We start from the raw sequence: 22,032 nt of genomic DNA on the forward strand, positions 1-22,032 counted from the left end.
CCTAAACTTCTGGGGTGATTTGTGAGTTCTGTCTCACCGCGGGCGGGTACTTCGGCTCAGTTCCCCTCCAGGAAAGGGAATTGTTTCCCCTGCCTAACCGGCAAGCTGAAAATGTGCTACAAGGAATATATCTTAACTAGGCGCTGAGAGAGCTCATTTCCAAGTGGTTTCTACAGCAATAACAGTGTTAACTTCTCCAACAGGGAAGAAATCATTTATAAATGATTGTTTTGCTGTCTTTGCTTTTTATTAAAATTATTGCTGTGGGACAAGATGCTTTGTTTGCCTTTGTTCCCCCAACTCTGTGCCTTTTGGTTGTTCTTTTTAAGTAAGGACCACATGCTGCAGCTACATTTTATTATTTTCATATCATAAAATGAGGGAAAAGCTTCACAGATACTTTATCCTATTCATTCGCACACCAGCTGCATTCTGAAAAACCATAATTTTCCTTTCAAACGCAGAGTGTCGTCTGAATTGTAATATTGCCAGCTCTCAACTGTCAAGATGATGGAGGAAAATACTAATGCATATGGTATGAGCTTGTCATGGGCCTGCTCCATGAGCTCTCCTGGGCTGACATGTGAATTGAGATTCAAAGAGCAAGTGAGAGCGAGAAGCCATTAACAATGACCGTGTGGTGCAGTACGGCCCCAGGGGATGGAAAGAATCTGTGGACTCACCTGAAGGAGGCTCCCGGGTCAGGCTGCGCCCCCGGGACTTGTGTGTTTGCATGAGACTTCACAGGCCTTCCTGGGACCAGTGATAAGACGTTTCGCAACTCACTCTGGTCGGCACCGGGCCTGAGACCCTTGAACTAAGGCTGTTCCCCAAACCACTCGTATGTCCTTCGATGTCTCTTTTTTTTCTTTTTATTTTATTCTTTTTAAAAAGATTTTATTTATTTTTTTTATAAAGATTATTTATTTATTTATTTGAGACAGAGAGAACGAGAGAGAGAGAGCACATGAGAGGGGGGAGGGTCAGAGGGAGAAGCAGGTTCCTTGCTGAGCAGGGAGCCCGATGCAGGACTCGATCCAGGGACTCCAGGATCGTGACCTGAGCTGAAGGCAGTCGCTTAATCAACTGAGCCACCCAGGCGCCCTTAAAAGATTTTAATTTATTTGACAGAGAGAGAGAGAGAGAGAACACCACAAGCAAGGGAAGCGGCAGAGGGAGAGGGGGAAGCCGACTCCCCGCTGAGCAGGGAGCCCAATGTGGGGCTTGATCCCGGGACCCCGGGATCATGACCTCAGCCAAAGGCAGACGCCCAACCAACTGAGCTGCCCAGGCGCCCTTATTCTTTTCATTTTATATGAAAACCTTCAAAGGACACAAAAGTAGAGAAAATAGTTTAGTAAACCACCCAGATTTTAAATTACCAAAATTCTCGGGGTGCTTGGGTGGCTCAGTCATTAAGCGTCTGCCTTCAGCCAGGTCATGATCCCAGGGTCCTGGGATTGAGGCCCGCATCGGGCTCCCTGCTCGGCGGAAAGCCTGCTTCTCCCTCTCCCACTCCCCCTGCTTGTGTTCCCTCTCTCGCTGTGTCTCTCTCTATCAAATAAATAAATAAAATCTTAAAAAAAAAATAAATTACCAAAATTTTCTATTTTTACTGCATCTACTCATTTATTTTCTTTTTTTTTTTTTTAAAGATTTTATTTATTTATTTGAGAGAGAGAATGAGAGAGAGCACATGAGAGGGGGGAGGGTCAGAGGGAGGAGAAGACTCCCCGCCGAGCAGGGAGCCCGATGCGGGACTCGATCCCGGGACTCCAGGATCATGACCTGAGCCGAAGGCAGTCGCTTAACCAACTGAGCCACCCAGGCGCCCTACTCATTTATTTTCTTTATGCATTTAAAAAATCCCACACACCACATCTTTTCCTCCCCTGCATTCTCCTCTTGGAGAATGTGCATCTTCTTTTTTTTAATTTTTTAAGTAGGCTCCACACTCAGTGTCCAATGCAGGCCTTGAACTCACAACCCTGAGATCAAGACCTGAGCTGAGATCAAGAGTCCAATGCTTCACCGACTGAGCCACCCAGGCGCCCCAGCATGTATCTTTTTTAAAAGAGGACACTTCCTTATGCCTTTACCACATCTAAAAAAACTAACAATAATCCCTTGGTACCATCTACTTCCTATTCTATGTCAAATTCCCCTAGTCGTCTCACAAAGAACTCCATCTGGCTGCTCTCTGGGCCAGCGTATCCAATGGGGCAGGAGGTGCCTGGGAAAGGGTGGTGACGGTTTCCCCGCCCTCCTGACTTTGGCTCTGGCACAAACTGTGCCCACAGCGGAGACACTACTGGAGGCCCCCCCGCTGGCTACAGACACCTTCCCAAGCTGTTGGATCTTGGGATTTCCTCTCCTCGAAGAACAAACTGACGAAGCCCCCTTCTATTTCCCAGGCTCCCGTGGTTGTCCCCCGAGACCCACGCAGCCTCCCAGCTGCTGGCCTCGCCCGGCTGTCACGGTGGCGCCCACTCCGCTGCGGGTTCCCTCTTTCACCAGCCTCGGGGAATCACAGCTCTTCAGATCTCCCAAAGAGCCTGGGCCTCTTCGTGTGTTAGAAAATTTGGGTTGCGTTCCTCCTGGGATATGGGACGGAACATCTGACATTGTGTCACCTCTGAGGGCACAGCCCTGACGAGGGACATGGGGCAGCTGATGCCCCGCCTGCTTAGAGATTTTAAGTAAGGACATGAAGACAACTGGTGAAGACATGAAGACGTGAAGAACGTGAAGACAACTGGTGAAATCTGGAATGAGGTCTCTCTTTTATTATCTGATAGTGTCATATCCATGTTAATTTCCTGATTTTGATGATTGTACTGATGAGCACATGTAAGAGCATGTCCTTGTTTTTTGAAAATACACATTCAGTGTTGGGGGGTAAAGGGGCAGCAGGTCTGCAACTTACTTTCCAGTGGTTTGGAAAACAGTGAATATATAGAGAGGAAAAATGATAAAGCAAATGTGATAAAATGTTAACATTTGGGGGATCTGGGTGAAAGGTACAAGGGGATTTTTTTTGCAAGAACAGTCTGGAGAAATCTGAAATTATCGCAGCTTTCTCTGCTGGGTTCTTTTGGTTTGGGGGCATTTCCTTGTCTCTCTTTTCTTCCGCAGGTGATCTCCTCTATTTCCCTGGTGTTCTGCGTGGTACTCTCAAATTTCTCGCTTGAACCTAGGCTTCTTTTCTTAATGCCAGATTGCACGCCCTTTTCATCTCTCCTGGAATGTCTCACCAGTTCCTCAAACTCGCCCTGCCCCAGTCTGAATGCACACTCTTCTCCCTTCACAGACCCTCTCCTCTTCCAGGGCTCCTTGCCTGAGTGTGCCACGCCAACGGCTTGCTCAAACCAGAAGAAAGTAAACCGTGACTCCAGCACTCACTTTGGGCTGCTATCCTCCTCATCCCCCACGTACATTTTTGTTTCTTGTGGTGAAACTTGACCCTTGAACTTGGAATGGCCTCTTGTCACTGCCTTGTTCATGAGATGTTCTAGGGGATCTACGATCCTTACAAAGGTTTGCAAGCAAAGCACAACAATTTTATGATATATAATTCTAGGCTTATAACCTGGTTGCAGTAGTAACCTTGTCCATATGCTTTTAAAGCCTGCTAGTGTTTATTTAAGTATTTGTTAGCTATTGAAACTGTATGTTTGTGTGGGCATATATTAAAATATATTAAAATATTTATCTCCACCACATTGCCATCAATATTGATGAATATCAGAAAAGACATACTTTTTCTATTAAATTGATGACATGATCTGTCATTGAAGTAATGGTTCATTATCTTTTTTTGAAGTATTTACTTTGTTAAACGTTTTTCATGACCTGTTATTCTTTTTTTTTTTTTAATTGTATTTCTTTGTCAGAGAGAGAGAGAGAGTGAGAGCATGAGCAGAGGCAGGGGAGAGGCAGACTCCCCACTGAGCAGGGAGCCTCGATCCCAGGACCCTGGGATCATGAGCTGAGCCGAAGGCAGATGCTTAACCAACTGAGCCATCCAGGCGCCCCTTTAGTGTACCATTTTAATCTCTTTGTCGCTTTGTAACTATTTTTCAGAGTAATTTTCTTAGTGATTGCTCTAAGAACTATAATGGACATTTAAATCACAATCTACCTCACATTAATGCTAACTTAATTCCAGTAGAATGGGAAAACTTTGCTCCAGTATAACTGTATCCCCCACACCCTTCTTTGGCAAAGGCCTACAAAATGTGTCACTGGGTGGCATCTGGTAAACATGATAAACTATTTGTGGTTTAATTACAAGTACCGTATTAATGAGCTGACAGCACATTACTCAAAGTCATACAAAGTCGCAGGAAGCCAAGTGCAAAGGTCATGATAAAGATCAGTTTTACTGATGTCTATGCCTAAAGCTCTACATTTCCTCACATATTCTGTGCAAGAATAAAAACATGGCTACATGTGCAGGCCCAGGGGAAAAAGCGGGGAACTTCAGCAAGTCATAGTACCTCAAAGCAGTTGTGCAAGCTGGAATATATTAGACATTCAGTAGCCCCTTGAACAGCCCCCTGATGCCGAGTTCATGGGTCACTAAGTAATGGGGTGAGCTTCTTCAGCTGAGATAAGACTTAGTAGCTCTTCAATGGTGTTTTGTTCATGGACACTGAGATGCTGTTCTTTGGCTAGATTGAAGGCTCTCATGGCATATTCTTGTGCCTGGAATAGAATTGCAGTTACAAAAAGAAATTGTCATAGGAGAGCTTTATGTGGGGAAGCCCCATCTCTGCTCAACCCAGAAACACGGGAAAGGACCTCTCCGCCTTTCACACCAGCCACCGAGCTCTTGTTGGAAATTTGGGAACACCCACCGGGTCCTTACAGCTAGCCACACATGTGCTGGGTGGGTCATGGGGGACCAGAAAAACCCACCTGGCTTGACAAAGTAAGTAAAAATTAGTACACCTTCTTAGCAGAGTGAGATTTCTATGGGATCTTCGTCAGGACCCTCTGAACCAACCCTGGGAGACAGAGAGGTGATAGGGGTCATCCTGGGGGCCATGTGGTCCAGAGTTTTCACTTGGACAGAGGTCTCACAGGACATCATGGGACAGCCTCTGGGTTGGCTCTTCTTTCCCTCCCTTCTTCTCCCTCCCTTCCTCACTTCCTCCCTTCCGATAAATATTTATTTAAAGATTTTATTCACTTATTTGACAGAGACAGAGAGAGAAAGAGCGCACAAGCAGGGGGAGCAGCAGGCCTCCTGAGGAGCAGGGAGCCCGATGCGGGACTCAATCCCAGGACCCCAGGATCATGACCTGAGCCGAAGGTAGACGCTTAACCAACTGAACCACCCAGGCATCCCAGGAAATCCTAAATTTTCCATGACACCCACACAGAAAGGCCTCCTCCGTCAGGCCTCCCTCCCTCTCTCTCTCTTTGCAGCACTATTCACTATCTGAAATTATATTACGCATTAAGTGTTTCCTTGTTTATTGTGACTTCCTCTCCTCCAAAAGAAATTGGGCAAACAATGGGCCCTCTCTGTGCCTCAGTTTCCTTATTTGTAAAGTGGGAATAATACAATACCTACTTCATGAAATTGGCCTGACAATTACACAGGAGAGTTCATGTGAAGTACTTAGGCTAGTGATGGGCATGTCCCTAGGGAAGAAGACAATGCAGTTTCCATGATGCAGGTTGGACTCCACAAATGAGAAACATCTCGAGCATCCAGACTGTTTTGAAGTGAGGGCTTACTCAGAGGGCAAAAGCCAGTGTAACTGGGCAAAACACAGCCAAATTCAACTAGAGGAATTTCTACCCCCATTTTAGACATGGTGCTTTTCTGGGGAAACTTGCCTTTGAAGAATTCATCATCAGGTAGTAAAGCATGAACAGGGTTTTCAGAACAAAGATAGTTTTCTGGGGGGCTGTGTTAGATGTAGATTCTCGAATGTTCCAGATTGAAGTCAGGATCTGAATGGCTTCTGCTTCCTGGGCTTCATCTGCAATGGAAAGGAAGGAAGTTGGGACAAAGACACAGGCCCTGGGAGCTGCAGAGTCTCCCCTCAAGGGTGAGCACTGAGCTGTCAGGGCACCGGCCTGCGGCACAAAGCACAACAGCAGGAAGCCCGGCAGTTCCAGGCAGACCCCCACAGGTCTCAAGGTAGCTACGGTGTCTCTCGTTCAGAGTCCTGAACTCTTGATTTCTTAGGCCTCCAAAGCAGGAAGCTGTCATAGTGGGACTCCTTGGGTCCCACTCAGCTTCAGCTGGAGAGCAAGAGCCCCCGGGATTTCTGGTAGCCAGCAGCTCAATCCTCTCCCAAATCCAAGGGTGCTTGAGCACCTTGGACTTTCTGCTTCCCACCAGTGAGTCTGTCTACTCTTCCTCCAAGCAGCTTTGGGTCTTACTCTAGTGACCCTTTATTGTCTTATGAGTTATTTGGGGCAGGTGCTTATAAGCACTCTTTACATACTATGCTTAAGAAGACAGAAAGGACATACACCATAACGCTAAGGTTGGCTGCCTTTGGATTTCTATGATTTCCAAGTTTTCTGCTTTAACATAAACCACTTTTATAATGAAAGAAAACTCAATAAAGTTATTCATTTTTTAAAATCTTAGCTCAAGACCTCTCCTCCAAGAAGTCTTCCCTCTTCAACACCATCCAACTGTCCTCACCTCTTCCTTCTGGGACTCATCTTATAATATAATGTGTACTTGTAGGAACTTCCTTTTATTTCATCTAGGTTCTATCCCATCAACCACACTGTATGTGTCTTTGGGCAGAAACTAGGTCCTCTGTCCATTTTTATTATATCTTAGAGGGCATGATGCTGTGCAGTGCCACCCAGCACTCACCCTTTGCTGAGTCTGGGGACAGAGACATGGATGACACTCAGCTCTGCCACTGAGAAGCTCACTGTCCAGTAAAGGAAGAGGAGAAGGCACCAGAATAAATGAGCAATGTGACTTCTTCAGAGAGTTTACCCTGGTTTATGTGCCTTGGAGGGATAACACATCAGAAATGGAGGCTCTGCAGAGATCACAGGGGGCTCTGGTAGGTCTTTCTCTCTCCAGATCTGTCCCTTATGAGCCCCCGGAAAGGCTGTGTGTGGTGCCAGGGCTCTGAATTCTTCCCAGCACTGGTGGAATCTCTTTGATTCCCCCATCTCGGTGTCCTCATCAGCAAAATACAGAAGATGGCACTGATGTGCTCCATGACAGGGACAGTGGCTCTTCCTCGTGGGGACAAGGCCTATGGATTAGGAGGGGTGAAGTCACTGCTCTGCTTTCCAGGGAGAGCTGCCACTTACCCAAGCCAGTGTCGGTCTCAAATCGTTTGCCCAGTAAGTCTATCTGCTGGATGCGAGCCTGTGAGAGCACTTGGTAGCGATCGTTCAAGTATTTACTCCAGATCTCAGAGACCTGTTGGGAAAGCAGACGCAATCTGAGCAGCAGGCCAGACCTGAGCCGAATCTATTTTGCTAGTGGAGAAACAGGAAGAAAGGAAAGTGAAATATATCATGTATCAGACCATGTGATCTTGGGCAAGTCATTTCATCTCTCTGTGCCTCAAGTTTCTCATGAATAGTCTGGCGACACCAGTCGTAACTTAGAAGGCCGAAGTACCAAGGCTCAACTCCCATATTCCCCAGCTCACCTTGGTGTACAACGTGTCTGCCAGGTCCAACTTTTTAAGGCCATGGAAGATATTAGCCAGGTGGAAGTAGCCCCCTGAGGTCCTGATGTCCTCTGTTCCAAATGCACAACTGGCAAAATAAATCTATAGCAGAAGGAAGAATGGGGTGCTTTAGTTCTCCTTGTAAATTATACATCTGATAAAGAACTTGTACACCCAGAATTTGTAATGAACTTTTACAACAGCCCAATTAAAACTAAAAAATGGGCAAAGGATCTGAATAGACATGTCTCCAGAAAGATATACCAATGGCTAATAACACATGAAGTAATGCTCAACATTATTAGTCATTAAAGAAATGCAAAATAAAAATCACAATGAGATACCACTTCACCCGCACTAGGAGGGCTCTAATCAAAGAGGCAGAAAACAAGTGTTGGCAAGGATGGGGAGGAAAACGACCCCTCACACATTGCTGGTGGGAATAGAAAATGATGCAGCCTCTGTGAAAAGCAAGTTGGTAGTTCTCAAAAAGTTAAACGGTGAGTTACCATATGACCCAGCAGTTCCATTCTTAGACTACACCCAAGAGAAATGAAGGCATGTGTCCACACAAAGACTTGAACACAAATGTTCAGAGCAGCATTAACATAACAGCCAAACAGCAGAGACATCCCCAGTGTTCATCAAGTGATAAATGGCTACACAAATGGTTTATTTCCAGATGATGGATACTACTCAGCAATAGATGGAATGAAGTATTGATATGACAACATGGATGAGTCTCAAAGTAATTATGCTAAGTGAGAGAAGTCAGATGAAAAGACCACATATCATTCTGTTTATATTAAATGTCCAGAGAAGGCAAATCTACAGAGACAGAAAGTGGTTGCCTGGGGTGGGGGTCGGAAGGAGAAATGAATTGCAAATGGGTGTGAGGGGCTTCTGGGAGTGATGGGAATGTTCTAAAACTGGATTGTGCTGATGGTTGCACAACTCTGTAAGTTTACTCCAAATCATTCAATTGTACACTTAAAGTGTATGAATTTTATGATATGTATCCATAAAGATGTGGATGGGTTTTTTTGTTTGTTTTTTTTTTGACGGTAGACTGAAGAATCTGAGCCTGATCTATTTCTTAACTGTGTGGCCCAGCTCAAGACAGAACCTGTGCCTCTGCTTAATTTGTTGTAAGTGAGAGTACAGAGAGAAAACACAAATGAAGTGTATTAGTCAGTCTCCTAGGTGGAAATAGATGGCACCCTCCAAGTACTTCCTGAAGATAGTTTAATGAAAGGATTATTTGAAGAGACATACAGAGGTTAAGGAACCAACAAGAGCTAATGAAACACCAGGGACTATCAACAGCAAGAAACTATTACTGTCCTGTCTCCTGAAAAGAAAGCGAGAAAGCAGGGTCACCAGGACGCCCCCCACCCCCACCCCCGAGAGCGAGTGCTGAGACTGCATCTTGACCTTAACCTCATCCAGATTTCAGGCTCAAGAACTTTTCTCTCTGGGCATATTGTCCACTACTGACATCCTTATAGAAACCTCATTAAATTTTGGAAGAATGGCTCCATCATCACTCTCATCATCATCTTATCTAACATTTGTATGCAGTTTTTTTTTTAAAGATTTTATTTATTTATCTGAGAGAGAGAATGAGAGACAGAGAGCATGAGAGGGAAGAGGGCAGAGGGAGAAGCAGACCCCCTGCTGAGCAGGGAGCCCGATGTGGGACTTGATCCCAGGACTCCAGGATCATGACCTGAGCTGAAGGCAGTCGCTTAACCAACTGAGCCACCCAGGCGCCCTGTATGCAGTTTTATAGTTTATAAAGAACGTTCATATATGAACAGTTCATTTAAACTTAATAACCACACTCTGAAGTAGAAGCACTGATGTTATATGTAAAAATGATAGCAAATTGCTGCATATACAGTGTCCTATTATTAATCTCTTCACTGACCCAATGAGACATACACCATTTGATGATTTCTGTCTTACACTTGATGAAAGAGGTGAAATAATGTCCACTATGTCCAAGAGTAGAAGTAAAGCCCTTCTCTTAACCACTGTGCTGTTCTACCTTTATTATCCTCAGAGAAATCGGGCTTGGAGAAGTGACATGACCTGGCCAAGGATGCACAGCCAGGAAGTGGAAAGGCTTGAACTCAGGTTGTTAGAACTGTGTTCTTGCTAATATCTCACTAGTCAGTTGTCAACAGAAAGTTTTAGAGAAATGCTCAGTTAAAAAAGAACAAACAAGGGTGCCTGGGTGGCTCAGTCAGTTAAGTGTCTGCCTTTGGCTCAGGTTATGATCCCAGAATCCCAGGATTGAGCCCCGCATCGGGCTCCCTCCTCAGTGGGGAGTCTGCTTCTCCCTCTGCCCCTCACCCCACTCGTGCTCTCTCTCAAATAAAATCTTTAAAAAAAAAAAAGAACAAACAAAACTAAGCATAGCTGTTCTCAGAAACATTCAGGTGTTATAATTTAACTTGTTTACATCATTGGCCAGATGATAACGGGCTTCCTCATAGTTTTCCTTAGCTATATAGAGAAGTCCCAGGTTCCGATGCAGTAAAGAGTGGGTGGCATAACGACATTCAGTTGATTTGAGGACTGTCCACTGGGCTTGAGATAGATATTCCTCAGCTTGGACAATCTGGCCTAGACCTGCCCAAAAGAAGTAAAGAAGGTTATAATTCATATTCTGGCCAGAGGACACATGATGAAATGTGAGTCAGTGCCCATTCACTCATTCGTTTATTGACTCAAACATTTATTGACATACAAGAACTTGCACATAAACATTCATAGCAGCCTCACCATAATAGCCAAAAAATAGAAACAACCTAAATGCTCATCAACTGATGAGTAGATACACAAAATGTGGTCTGTCCATATCCATGAGTGGAATATTATCCAGTCACAGAAAGGAATAAAGTACTGACATATGCTACGACATGGATAAACCTTGAAGACATTTCACTAAGTGAAAGAAGCCAGACATAAAAGGTCACATATTGTATGATTCCATTGATATGAAATGTCCAGAATAGGCAAATCCATAGAGACAGAAGAATGATGGCCAGGGACTGTGGGGAGGGAGAATGGAGTGTGACTACTAATATGGGTATGGGGGTCCATTCTGGGATGACTACAATGTTCTGTAGTTAGATGTAGTGATGGTTGCACAATCTTGTGAATATACTAAAATCACTGAATTGTACTTTAAAAGAGTGAAGTTTATGTATGTGAACTGTATCTGTTAAAAATATATGTATATGTATACTTAATATTTTTTATGTACCAGGCCTTGTGTTGAGAGATGAGGATTCCAAGATGAATCAAAGCCATTGCCCTTGAAAAATTTACAGCTGGGTTCAGGGAATGCATGGGTGACAATATATTTATAACACAGTGTGTAAGTGCAGCAATAGTAACATCATAAGGTTTGGAAGTGGCAGAGAGTAGCAGGTGTTTAATTCTATGGATGGGGTGGAGAGGGACAATGGAATGGGGCGAGGCGAGGTCAGTGCTATGGACCGAATGTTGTATCCCCCCAAAACACATAGTTGAAGCCCTAACCTCCAAAGTGATGGTATTTGGAGGTGGGGCGTCATTTGGTCATGAGAGTGGAGCCCTATGAATGGGATTAGTGTCATAAAAGAAGAGATACAAGAGGGGTGACCCCTCTCTCTGCCATAGGAGGATAAAGGAGAAAGTGCCTGTCTCCAAGCCCAGAAGTGGGCCCTCACCAGACACCGAATCTGCTGATACCTTGATCTTAGACTTCCAGCCTCCAGAACTGTGAGAAATAACTGTTTATTGTTTAAGTCATTCAGTCTGTGGTATTCGTTATAGCAGCTGAACTAAGATAGGAAAATCTGAGCTGAGTTTTGAGGATGAGTAGAAGTTTTCCTGACAGATAAGGGAGGGCGGGCACCCGGGCAGAGGTAACACAGATGCAGAACCATGGAGATGTGAAATAGTGGGCGGTGTTTGGAGAACCATATATGGGTCTGGGATGCCAGAGCCCAAAGTGTGAGGGATCAAGTGGCAGGAAATGAGGCTAAAGAGGTAGTCAGGGGACAGGTCATGGAGGGCTGGAGGACTTAGTAAGTTGCTCCAGGGAGCTGGATGCATGTGGATAAAAACTGGAGGATTTCCAGAAAGGGAGAGAGAGTTGGGATTTCGATTTAGAAGGATCCCCAGGAGCCAGGGTGGGGGAGGGACGAGAGGGGAGGAAGTAGAGTGAAAGACTCACTAGAGGACTTTGGAAATAGTTGAGGCAAGGACTGATAAGAGCCTGAACTAAGGCAGTGAGTGAAGATGGAGCAGATACCTAAGAGACATTTAGGAGCTAGAATGGACAACACACGGTTACTAAGTAAAAGGCACCTTATTTCTAATATTCAGATACTGTTGACACTTAAAACTTTTTGTTTGGTTGTGAAGATGCATAAAAGCTTCCTGCTTCCCTGCTTGCCTCCTAGGGAGGCTGTCAGACCTGGATAGAAAACTACTCTGCCAGCCTTCTGCGGAGCAGGAGGTATGCTCTGGGTGCGAGGCATTTCCTGTGATGGGTGCTGCAGCAGAAATGGTGCCAGGAAAGGTCAGGGGACGAGGACACAAACCCCTCATAAGTCAATCTTCTGTTCTGCTTGTCCTTCCTCCCAGGCCTCGCTCATATGCAGGCATTACTTATTCTAGCTGTAATCATAGGTCACTGAATTAAAGGAGAGCTGAAGAAGCAATCGAAGGGAGGAAACATGGAACTTCTCTTGACTGAAGTTCAAACTAAAATGGGAAAATACTAGATTAGAAGAGGCGGAGGCCCGGGATCCTGGCTCATGCGAACATGGCAAGTCACATCTTCCATCTGGATTTTCTCTATAAAATAAGAGCTTTAGACTGAGCAAATGATTCTTAGCAAAGGTTATTTAGATGGGGAGAAAACTGGCAGAGGGCACTGACACATACTGGAAACCTTTCATCTTCATCGTGTAGTTTCCCTTCAAGAAGGCAATGCCAAAGAAGGAAGGCCCCAAGGCCAAGCTGAACCAGCAACTAAAGAAGCATCCCAAAAGATATACTTGGGAGAAAAAAGAACTTGAGCCCCCAAATCCAGAGAGCGGGTATAGTGAGGTAGGAGGAATGAGCTGCTCCCAGCAGGTCGAACTGAGACTGGCCGGTGAGTGGGTAAGTTTAGGCATGCCTTCTTCTACATAGTGTTTGCCTCGACAAGTGTAGGGATGGAGTGGATGTACTAGATACACAAAGTTGCTGAAGGAAGTTAGACTATCCTAAAGGGTCCTGTCACTAGCGTATGGAAGAGAAAGAGAAAGGATAGCCAGTTAAGGAGTAAGGACTCTTGTCTGCAGGGTGAGACAAAAGGCCTACTCTGGGCTAGCGGCTGATCTGAGAGACATCAAGGGGGAAGATTTTGGAAGGTTTGATGACGAAAGTAAAGGAGCACAGAACAAAGCAGTCACAGATAATCATCTGTGAAGCTGGGAGGCACCCAGGGGAAGGAAAGGGAATTCACATTTACTGAGGGCCTGCTATTTGCTGTATGCACAGTATGCTAGGCCATTTGCATCTGTGATCTAACTCTGCCAACAACCCTGTGAAATAAATATCCGAGGAGGAATGTACAGAGGAGGAAACTTCATTCATTCATTCAACCACACATTCATTTAATTTAGAATCTCTATCACTTTGCTAGATGCTCAGTGCATACTAGTGAATAAAACAGACAGGATCTCTGACCACAAGGGGCATATAATACAGGGAACTAGATACACAATAAACAAAGAAAAATAAAATGCTATGAAGGAAATGAACAGAACAGTCTTCCAAAAAAGCAGGAAGAAACCTACCTTGATTGGATGATTAGAGAACCCTTTCTGAGAAGGTGATATTTAAGCAGATACCTGATGATTGAAAAGAAACCAGCTATATATAAGGGAGAAAAAAGCATTCCAGGCAGAAGGAAGAGTATGTGTAAGAGCCCTTAGTAAGAAGCTTGATACCTAGCATCACTCAACCAGTAAAGAAAGAGTTGGAGGGGTCCCTGGGTGGCTCAGTTGACGAAGCATCCAACTCTTGATTCCAGCTCAGGTCATGATCTCAGGGTTTTGAGATAGAGCCCTCTGTTGGGCTCTGCACTCAGCAGGAAGTCTACTTGAAGATTCTCTCCCTCTGCCCTTTCCCCCACTTGTGTGTGCACGCGTGCACTTGTGCTCTCTCTCTAAAGTAAGTAAATAAATTAAAAAAAAAAAAAAGAGTTGGAATTTGAACCCAGGTTCCCTGATTCCAAAGTGCTGACTAGAGTGGGGGAAGATGAGTAAGGTGGCTCTTTGAAGTGTTACTGAAAATATCATCTCTAGTTGATTAAAATTCCAAAGTTTTACCAAAAAGAAAAGAAAAGGCTAAATACCTGTTATTCTTTCCACTCCAGTCTGGCGGAATCTCTTAGATGAGAAAGAGACATGTGCACAAGGAATGTAATTTATTTAGACTTTCAAAAAGGTTGGCAAGGTTTCAAAGACAGGGGGAGGTATAATGAGAACTTCCATTTAGACGGAACTTTCCAGCTTGCAAAGCACTCTCATGTTCATTACACACAAACTCATTTAATCCTCAAAACAATCCTGTGAAGGGGACTCAGATTCACCAAATGCTTTCACAGCGCCCACCAGATGTCAGGTTCTCTGAGAGCAGTTTTTGAGGACCTCCTCTGTGCTAAGTGCTGTTCTGGGTATGAAGACACTCTGATGAATAAGAATAGGGACAGTTCCAGTTCTTCCTGAGTTTATAGTCTAGTGGGAAAGAGAAACTTAAATTAAGTAATCTCATCAATGGATATATAATTATTATTAGTAGTATTTTGGGTTTTTAAAAAGATTTTATTTATTTAATTTTAGAGAGAGCTCACGTGCAAGATGGGGGAGGGGCAGAGGGAGATGGAGTGGGGATGAATTTCAAGCAGATTCCCTGCTGACTGCAGAGCCTGATGCAGGGCTCAGTCTCACAACCCTGAGATCATGACCTGAGCCCAAATTAAGTCGGGAAAAATCTCCAAATCCTATAGCTAGTAAGTGTCAGAAATGCACAGAACCTGGGCTATATTTCCTTGTCCAGTGCTCTTCCCAGTAGTTTTGGTGGAGGGACAGACTGGAGTGGGGAGCCAGATCTGACAGGGGTGAGGAAGGCATTCTTGCAGTTATGTGGCCTCATAGGGGGAGTCAGAGCCCAAACCAGTGAGGAGAGGATCCATGCAGAAGAGGCAGCCCTGAATGAGGAGTCAGAGCCCATGGAAGGAGAGAAAGGCATCTGCAAGGGGAAAGAGTAGGGTTGGAAATGGAAGATTGGTTCATAGAGGGCAACTGATGAAATATCTAAGTATATTAATGAAAAAGGAAGCCAGAGCCAGCATTCTCACTGTCAGAGAAGAGAACTACAGATGCAGAATGGGAGGAAATCAGACTGAACCCTGTGGTAGCGTTGGACTGAATTTAGAGGTACTGGTAGGGACTCATAGTCATATCTCTATCTATATATAGAGAGAGTAGGAGAGAATGAATTTAGATGTAATGTGTGTATACATTATTATGTTTATACATATTCCCTAACTCTGTCCACCAAGAAGGCATAGGAGCAACCCTACCTCAATAGCAACACATACGTCTGTGCACAACTCTTGCCTTCTGAATTCCAGTTTTCACTAAAAAAAAAATCAAGGCTCCTTGGAGGTATGTTCCAGAAAGCAGGAAGGTGATCGAAGAACAATGGGGATGTGTCAAGGAGACATGGAAGCCAGTTTAAATGGGCTGTCACTTGCCAAATCAGGAATAGCCTAAGCACCAAATTACGATAGAAACAGATTATTAATCCATTGACTAGAACAGGGAAGCAAGATTTCATACTGATATAAATAAATGAATATATTGAAAGTCTGATGGAATGGGATATTTATATAGTTTCAGAATGCCTCCCCATAAAATACTTATTAATTGCGAAAAGGAGGAAGAATATACAAAGAAGAAGCCTGACAGACACCACCTTAGCAAAGTAACTTAAATGGGTGGCATCAGGAATGGAACAAACTGAAAACACGTGCCAACTTGCAGGATGAGGTGCGAACAACACAGTGGCACTCCCGTGACACTCCTGCCAAAGACACATCACCTGAGTCCAGTCATAAGGAGAAGTCAGAGAAACCCAAATTGAGCGATGTTTTCTAGAACACTTGGCCTTTAATCTTAAAAGTGTCAGAGTCATACAAGTCAAGGAAAGATTGAGAATCTATTCCAGGATGAAGGAGACTAAAAACACATGGCAACAAAATGAAAAGTGTGATTTTGAACTGTATCCTTCTGCTGTCGAGGTGTAATTGGAACGACTGGAGAAACGTGAACTAGATGATAGTAGACGACGGTTGTATGGTGGATATGAAGGAGAACGTCTAGGAAATGCATCAGGCAAGCAACTTATTCTCACGTAGCTCAGGGGAAAAGAGGTTCTTTGTACTGTATTTCCAACAGTTTTGCTTTTTAGAAGTTTGCTTCTTAAAAAAAAATAGTGGCTATCAAGATGGATAAAGTGGTTGGACAGTAACTAAAACACTGCAGATGCTCAAAAATGTTAATTCCCCTCCAAGATGCTAATTCTCTTCTTGTAGCAACCACCATGTGGGGTGGAGCTCTGCTGAGTCTGTGCTCCCCACTCTCATCCACGGCATGAGAGATACGGTTCTTCTTCCCTCTCCCATCCACAGGGGCAGGTTCCTATACTCCTCTTTGGGCCATGTGACCCTGACAAAGGTAGATAAAGGTAAATACCACACTCAAGCTGAATCAACACAGCTCTCTCTTCTAGGAATTTAACACTGGAAATCAGATGCTAATTGTTTCTACTATCCTCCTTAAACCTGGAGGAACATGTAAATTCCATGGAAATTCAGCTACATCTGATATTTTGGGGTAGCTGTCTTTGTGGTAGGCATAGGGCAGAAAAATCTGGTCTGCAGAGATGGTAAATAAAGCAGATGCAGAGATAGAAGCAGAGACAAGACACAAGGCCCAAGAGAGAAAATTTGTTACAACATTCTGATTCTAGGACTTCATGAAGCCTCAATTCCCCTGGGACACTCCAGTGTCCGAATAAATGTCCTCCTTTTGCTTAGGCCAGCTAGAGTGGATTTCTGTCAGAAGTAGCCAAAAGTTGTGACATCTGCTTCCCCACCTTGTGCCAAACTTTACAGCAACACTGCTCTTTTATAGAGGGTATCTTGGTGCCACTGCCAAGGCTGTACCCTCTGGCCACTGATTGAACCCAATTTAGTACTCCTTGAGGGCCCTGGGGCGGGGGGGTCTCGAGTCAACTCACTCACCAAGGCTCGCCTCGGCCAACAGCAGGTAAGCAGGCACAAGCTCTACTGAACTCAGGCCGTGCACATTCATGCGGAAGCGAAGCGAGTGCAAAGCTGCTGGAACAGCAGCTTCATGTTTTCCTTCAAAGAGGTATTTCTGGGCTACGGTGTAGCAGAATTCAATCAAATGCTTCTGTGGAAGAAAAAACTAGACCATCTGAGAGATTCTAAAGGTAAAAGGCAATGGTGGATATAGGTTCACCTGGGTAAGGCCACTACCTAATGAACTGGTTGAGGGCACCTAGTTAACCTGCTTGTATTAAGGTGGACATGAGACCCAAAATAGGTGATATAAAAAGGGAAACCTGGATTGTGAGTTCCTCGAGGTCCAAGAATAAGTGTCTTTTCACCTTGGTTCATTATCAGCATAAAGGAGTGCTCCGTATAAAGTTATTAAAGAAATATTATTCTTGTGTTTATAATAAAATTGTAGTTTAGCAAACCATCATGTCTCCGGACATTCTACAACTTTCTGACTTTCTATTTGAGTCGTAATTTTGAGAGAAACATCTTATCTTTCCTTCTGGAGTTATCCTGCTTAGTGAGTATCAGAAATAACTTAAATTGTGCATTGTTCCAAAGCCCTCCTCAAAGTGCCACAACATTTAAATTGATGAATCTGGTGTTCTGAGATTTATGGCTTATAAAACCCTAACTTTTTAAGAATAATTGAGATGCTGGGGCGCCTGGGTGGCTCAGTTGGTTAAGCGACTGCCTTCGGCTCAGGTCATGATCCTGGAGTCCCGGGATCGAGTCCCGCATCGGGCTCCCTGCTCGGCAGGGAGTCTGCTTCTCCCTCTGACCCTCCCCTCTCTCATGTGCTTGCTCTCTCTCATTCTCTCTCTCTCAAATAAATAAATAAAATCTTTAAAAAAAAAAAGAATAATTGAGATGCTATCAATGCCATAATAGAAGTTTTTAAATCTCCTTTATGAATTCACCAGTGTATTCATACACCATTTTTTTGACCTCCTACTATGTACCTATGCCTTATCAACATACTGGGCATATATGGATGCTATGGCTGAATTTTGTTCCCCTCGCAACTCATATGTTGAAGCCCTAAGCCCTAGTACCTAGAGAATGTGACTGCATTTGGAGCCAGAGCCTTACAGAGGTGATTAAGTTAAAATGAGGCCATTAGGGTGGCCCCTGATCCAATTTTACTGGTGTCCTTGAAACAGGAAGAAATTTGGAAAACACCAGGGATGCACGTGCCCCCAGGAAACCACACCTGCTGACACCTACCCTTGATCTTGGACTTCGAGGTTCCAGAATTGCGAGAAAAACCATTTCTGTCGTTTAAGCCACCTAGTGTGCGGTGTTTTGTTAGCCCTGGGAACCTAATACGGTGGGTATTCAGCAACTATGTGGAGAACAACTGACTGAGGACATAAAGTCATAAAACAAAGTCTCTGTCCTCAGAGAGGTTCCAGTCTGGGGATCCCTTCGTCCTGGGTGGTTTCGCGGAGCCTGTGAGCTAAGCCTGTAGCCCCCCCACAGGACCCACCTGCCGCTGCCGCAGCTGCTGCAGTCCGTGCCGCCGCTCCTCCTCTGAATTGTAGAAGGGCATGGAAGTGCGCAGCGGAATCAGCAGCTGACATATCTTCTCATGGATGCTGCTCCAGTCCGCTCTTTGATGAACCACACCACTGACAATGAAAACATGGACTTCATTATCTTTCCCTTTGGCCTGGCCGGAGATCCTAGTGGCCCCACTTACTGGCCTTGCCCTAAAAACTAGAAAAGGAAGCCCAACACATATCAGGCAGGGAACCCAAAGCCATTTCTTTTCTTTTCTTTTTTTTCTTAAAGATTTTTATTTATTTATTTGACAGAGAGAGACACAGCGAGAGCGGGAACACAAGCAGGGGGAGAGGGAGAGGGAGAAGCAGGCTTTCCGCCGAGCAGGGAGCCCGATGTGGGGCTCGATCCCAGGACACTGGGATCATGACCGAAGGCAGATGCTTAACGACTGAGCCACCCAGGCGCCCCACAAAGCCATTCTTGACACAAATCTCTTTTCTTCCATGTGGTTATGTGGTGGTGTACCAATTAGTGGGGGTGGGAGGCTGTTGTTTCTTCAGGCACAGGTCACACTCCAAAGTCACGAAGTCACGTGGTGATGCTGTGGCTGATCTGCTCTTCTGCTTCGTTAATAACATTTTTCTAAGGCCATTTTCAGAATATCTGAACATCAAAGCTGATGTTTGTGAGCGTCTTTTTCTTGGGGAAGGGAAAGGAATTTCCCATTTGCTAAGGCTCTAGGAGACGCTCTAGGAGACTGTGTTGCGTGGCTCCGGAGAGCACCACTGACATTGTCTTCTGTGTTCCAGGGGGCACACTCACACGAACACACTAGGGACGGTCCCCAATCCCAGTGGTGCAGCAGGTGCTTTTGCTAGTAACTAACTTTTTGAGAACAAAACAAAAGCTATTATTTCAAAGATAAGGAAGCATAGGAGTGGAGAGCTTAAGTAGTTACTCTAAGCCTATAATCCAGAGCCAGCTGATTTTTAGCTCTCCAGAGGGAAGCACTGTGACAGTTTGGTAGAAAGCTTTTCTGAGTTTTACATACAGATTTAGTATTTTTGAACACTTAATTGGACAGGACCTCAGTCCTACAGAGAATCCACTCCCATTCCTTAAATAATTGCCTCTATGACTGATTCCCAAATCTATTACCTGCTTCTGACCCTTTCTCCAATTATTTTTTTTACACTTTTAAATTGATATATAACTCACATACAATAGAAAATTCACCATTTTAAAGTATAAATCCAGTGGTTTTTAGCATATTCACAAGGTCATAAAACCATCACCCTATCTAACTCCAGAACAATTTCATCACTCAAAAAAGAAGCTCCATTTGCTCTAGTTGGTTCTCTCATTCTTTTCTCCACCCACTGGTGCCCAGAAACCATGAATTCACTTTCTCTATGTATTTGCCTGATGAGGAGATTACATATAAATGGAAACAGACAACATGTGACTTTTTGTGTCTGGTTTCCTACACTTAGCGTAACGTTTTCAAAGTTCATCCCATTTCATCGCATTTGTCAATATTGTATTCCTTTGTACGACTGAATAAATATTCCACTGTATAGCTGTATCACTTTTAATGTTTATCCATTCATCAGTCAGTGAACATGTGGGTTGTTTCTACATTTTGGCTATTATGAATAATGCCGCTTTGAACATTTGTGTATAACTTTTTGTGTGAACACATGTTTTCAATTCTTTTAAGTATATACCTAAGAATGGAATTGTTGGGTCATATAGTAACTCTATGTTTAACTTTTTTTTTTTTTTATTTGAAAGAGAGAGAATGAGAGACAGAGAGCATGAGAGGGAGGAGGGTCAGAGGGAGAAGCAGACTCCCTGCCGAGCAGGGAGCCCGATGCGGGACTCAATCCCGGGACTCCAGGATCATGACCTGAGCCGAAGGCAGTCGCTTAACCAACTGAGCCACCCAGGCGCCCTATGTTTAACTTTTTGAGGACTGCCAAGCTGTTTTCCACAGAGGCTGTACCATTTTACAGCCCAGCAGCAATACAGGAGGGGTTCACTTTTTCTAGATCTTTGGCAACACTTGTTATTCTCTTTTTTTTTTACTACAGCCATTTTAGTGTGTGTGAAGTGGTATCTCATTGTGGTTTTATTTTGCATTTCCTTAACAACTAATAACGTTCAGCATCATTTCATGTGCGTATTGGCCATTTGTATATCTTCTTTGGAGAATTTATTCAAATCTTCTGTCCATTTTTAAACTGGGTCTTTTATCTTCTTATTGTTGAGTTTTAAGAGTCCTTTACATACTCTAGATATAAAATCCTTATCTGATATATGATTTGTAAATATTTTCTCCCATTCTGCGGGTTGTCTTTTCACTTTCTTGATAGTGTTCTCTGATGCACAGAAGTTTTAAATTTTGGTGGAGTCCAACTAATCTATTTTTTCTTTGGATCCTTGTGGTTTTGGTATCATATCTGAACTGCTGCCTAATCCCAAATCACACAGATTTCCAACTATGTTTCCTTCTGAAAGTTTTATGTTTTTAGCTCTTATATTTAGCTCTTTTTGTCTATGGTGTAAGGTAGGGGTCCAAATTCATTCTTTTGCATGTGGCTATGCAGTTATCCCAGCATCATCTAGAAAGGACCATTCTTTCACCAGTTGAATGGTCTTGGCAACCTTGCTGAAAACCAATTGACCATAAATGTACATACTTATTTCTGGACTCTCAATTCTATGCTCATGCCACTACCCCACTGTCTTCATTACTGCAGCTTTGTAGTAAAATTTGAAATTGAAAAGTATCAGTCCTCCAGCTTTGTTCTTTTAAAGGACTTTTTAGCTATTCTGGGTACTTCACATTTTCATTTAAATTTTAGGATCAGTGTGTCCATTTGCACAAAAATGACAGAATTTTGATAGGGATTGCATTGAATCAATAGATCAGTTTGAAGTGTAATTATCTTAATAAGATTAAGTCTTCTAAACTATGAATATGGAATATCTTTCCATCTATGTAGGTCTTTCTTTCATAAATGTTTTTTAGTTTTCAGTGTGTAAGTCTTGCCCTTCTTTGGTTAAATTTATTTCTTTTTTGATGCTACTGTAAATGGAATGGCTTTCCTAATTTCGTTTTCAGATTGTTCATTGCTAGCATGTATAAATACAACTGATTTTTGCACATTGATCTTGTATTCTGTAACCTTGCTGAATTCATTTATTAGCTCTAATAGTTTGTTGTGGGTTTTTTTGTAGGTTCTTTAGGGATTTCTCTCTAGAAGATCATGTCATCACCAAATAGATGTACTTTTACTCCTTTTCCAAGCTGGATGTCTTTTATTTCATTGTCCTGCCTAATTGCCCCAACTAGCATTTTTAGAAAAATGTTGAATAGAAGTGATGAAAGCAACATCCTTGCCTCATTCCTGCTTTTGGCGGGAG

General features: G+C 43.7%; 1 protein-coding gene across 2 annotated transcripts in view; it reads right to left on the reverse strand.

Annotated features, from left to right (window-relative positions):
- Nucleotides 1-4,552: 4,552 nt before the first annotated feature.
- ZMYND12 (zinc finger MYND-type containing 12) overlaps nucleotides 4,553-22,032 on the reverse strand; it is a 23,765-nt gene continuing 6,285 nt past the window's right edge. Inside the window, exons 2-8 of one of the 2 annotated variants that reach the window (XM_021683773.1) lie at nucleotides 18,587-18,728; nucleotides 17,038-17,209; nucleotides 10,144-10,313; nucleotides 7,656-7,778; nucleotides 7,309-7,420; nucleotides 5,851-5,996; nucleotides 4,553-4,707 (exon numbers count right to left, since the gene is read on the reverse strand). In XM_021683773.1, the coding sequence (XP_021539448.1) occupies nucleotides 4,582-4,707; nucleotides 5,851-5,996; nucleotides 7,309-7,420; nucleotides 7,656-7,778; nucleotides 10,144-10,313; nucleotides 17,038-17,209; nucleotides 18,587-18,728 (991 nt within the window). In that variant the 3' untranslated portion in view covers nucleotides 4,553-4,581. Of the gene's footprint in view, nucleotides 4,708-5,850; nucleotides 5,997-7,308; nucleotides 7,421-7,655; nucleotides 7,779-10,143; nucleotides 10,314-17,037; nucleotides 17,210-18,586; nucleotides 18,729-22,032 lie in introns of those variants that run through there. The other variant, XM_021683774.1, reaches the window with a different exon arrangement.

The sequence above is a fragment of the Neomonachus schauinslandi genome, chromosome 4 (genome assembly GCF_002201575.2).
Source record: "Neomonachus schauinslandi chromosome 4, ASM220157v2, whole genome shotgun sequence".
In the NCBI taxonomy this organism is placed as follows: Eukaryota; Metazoa; Chordata; class Mammalia; order Carnivora; family Phocidae; genus Neomonachus; species Neomonachus schauinslandi.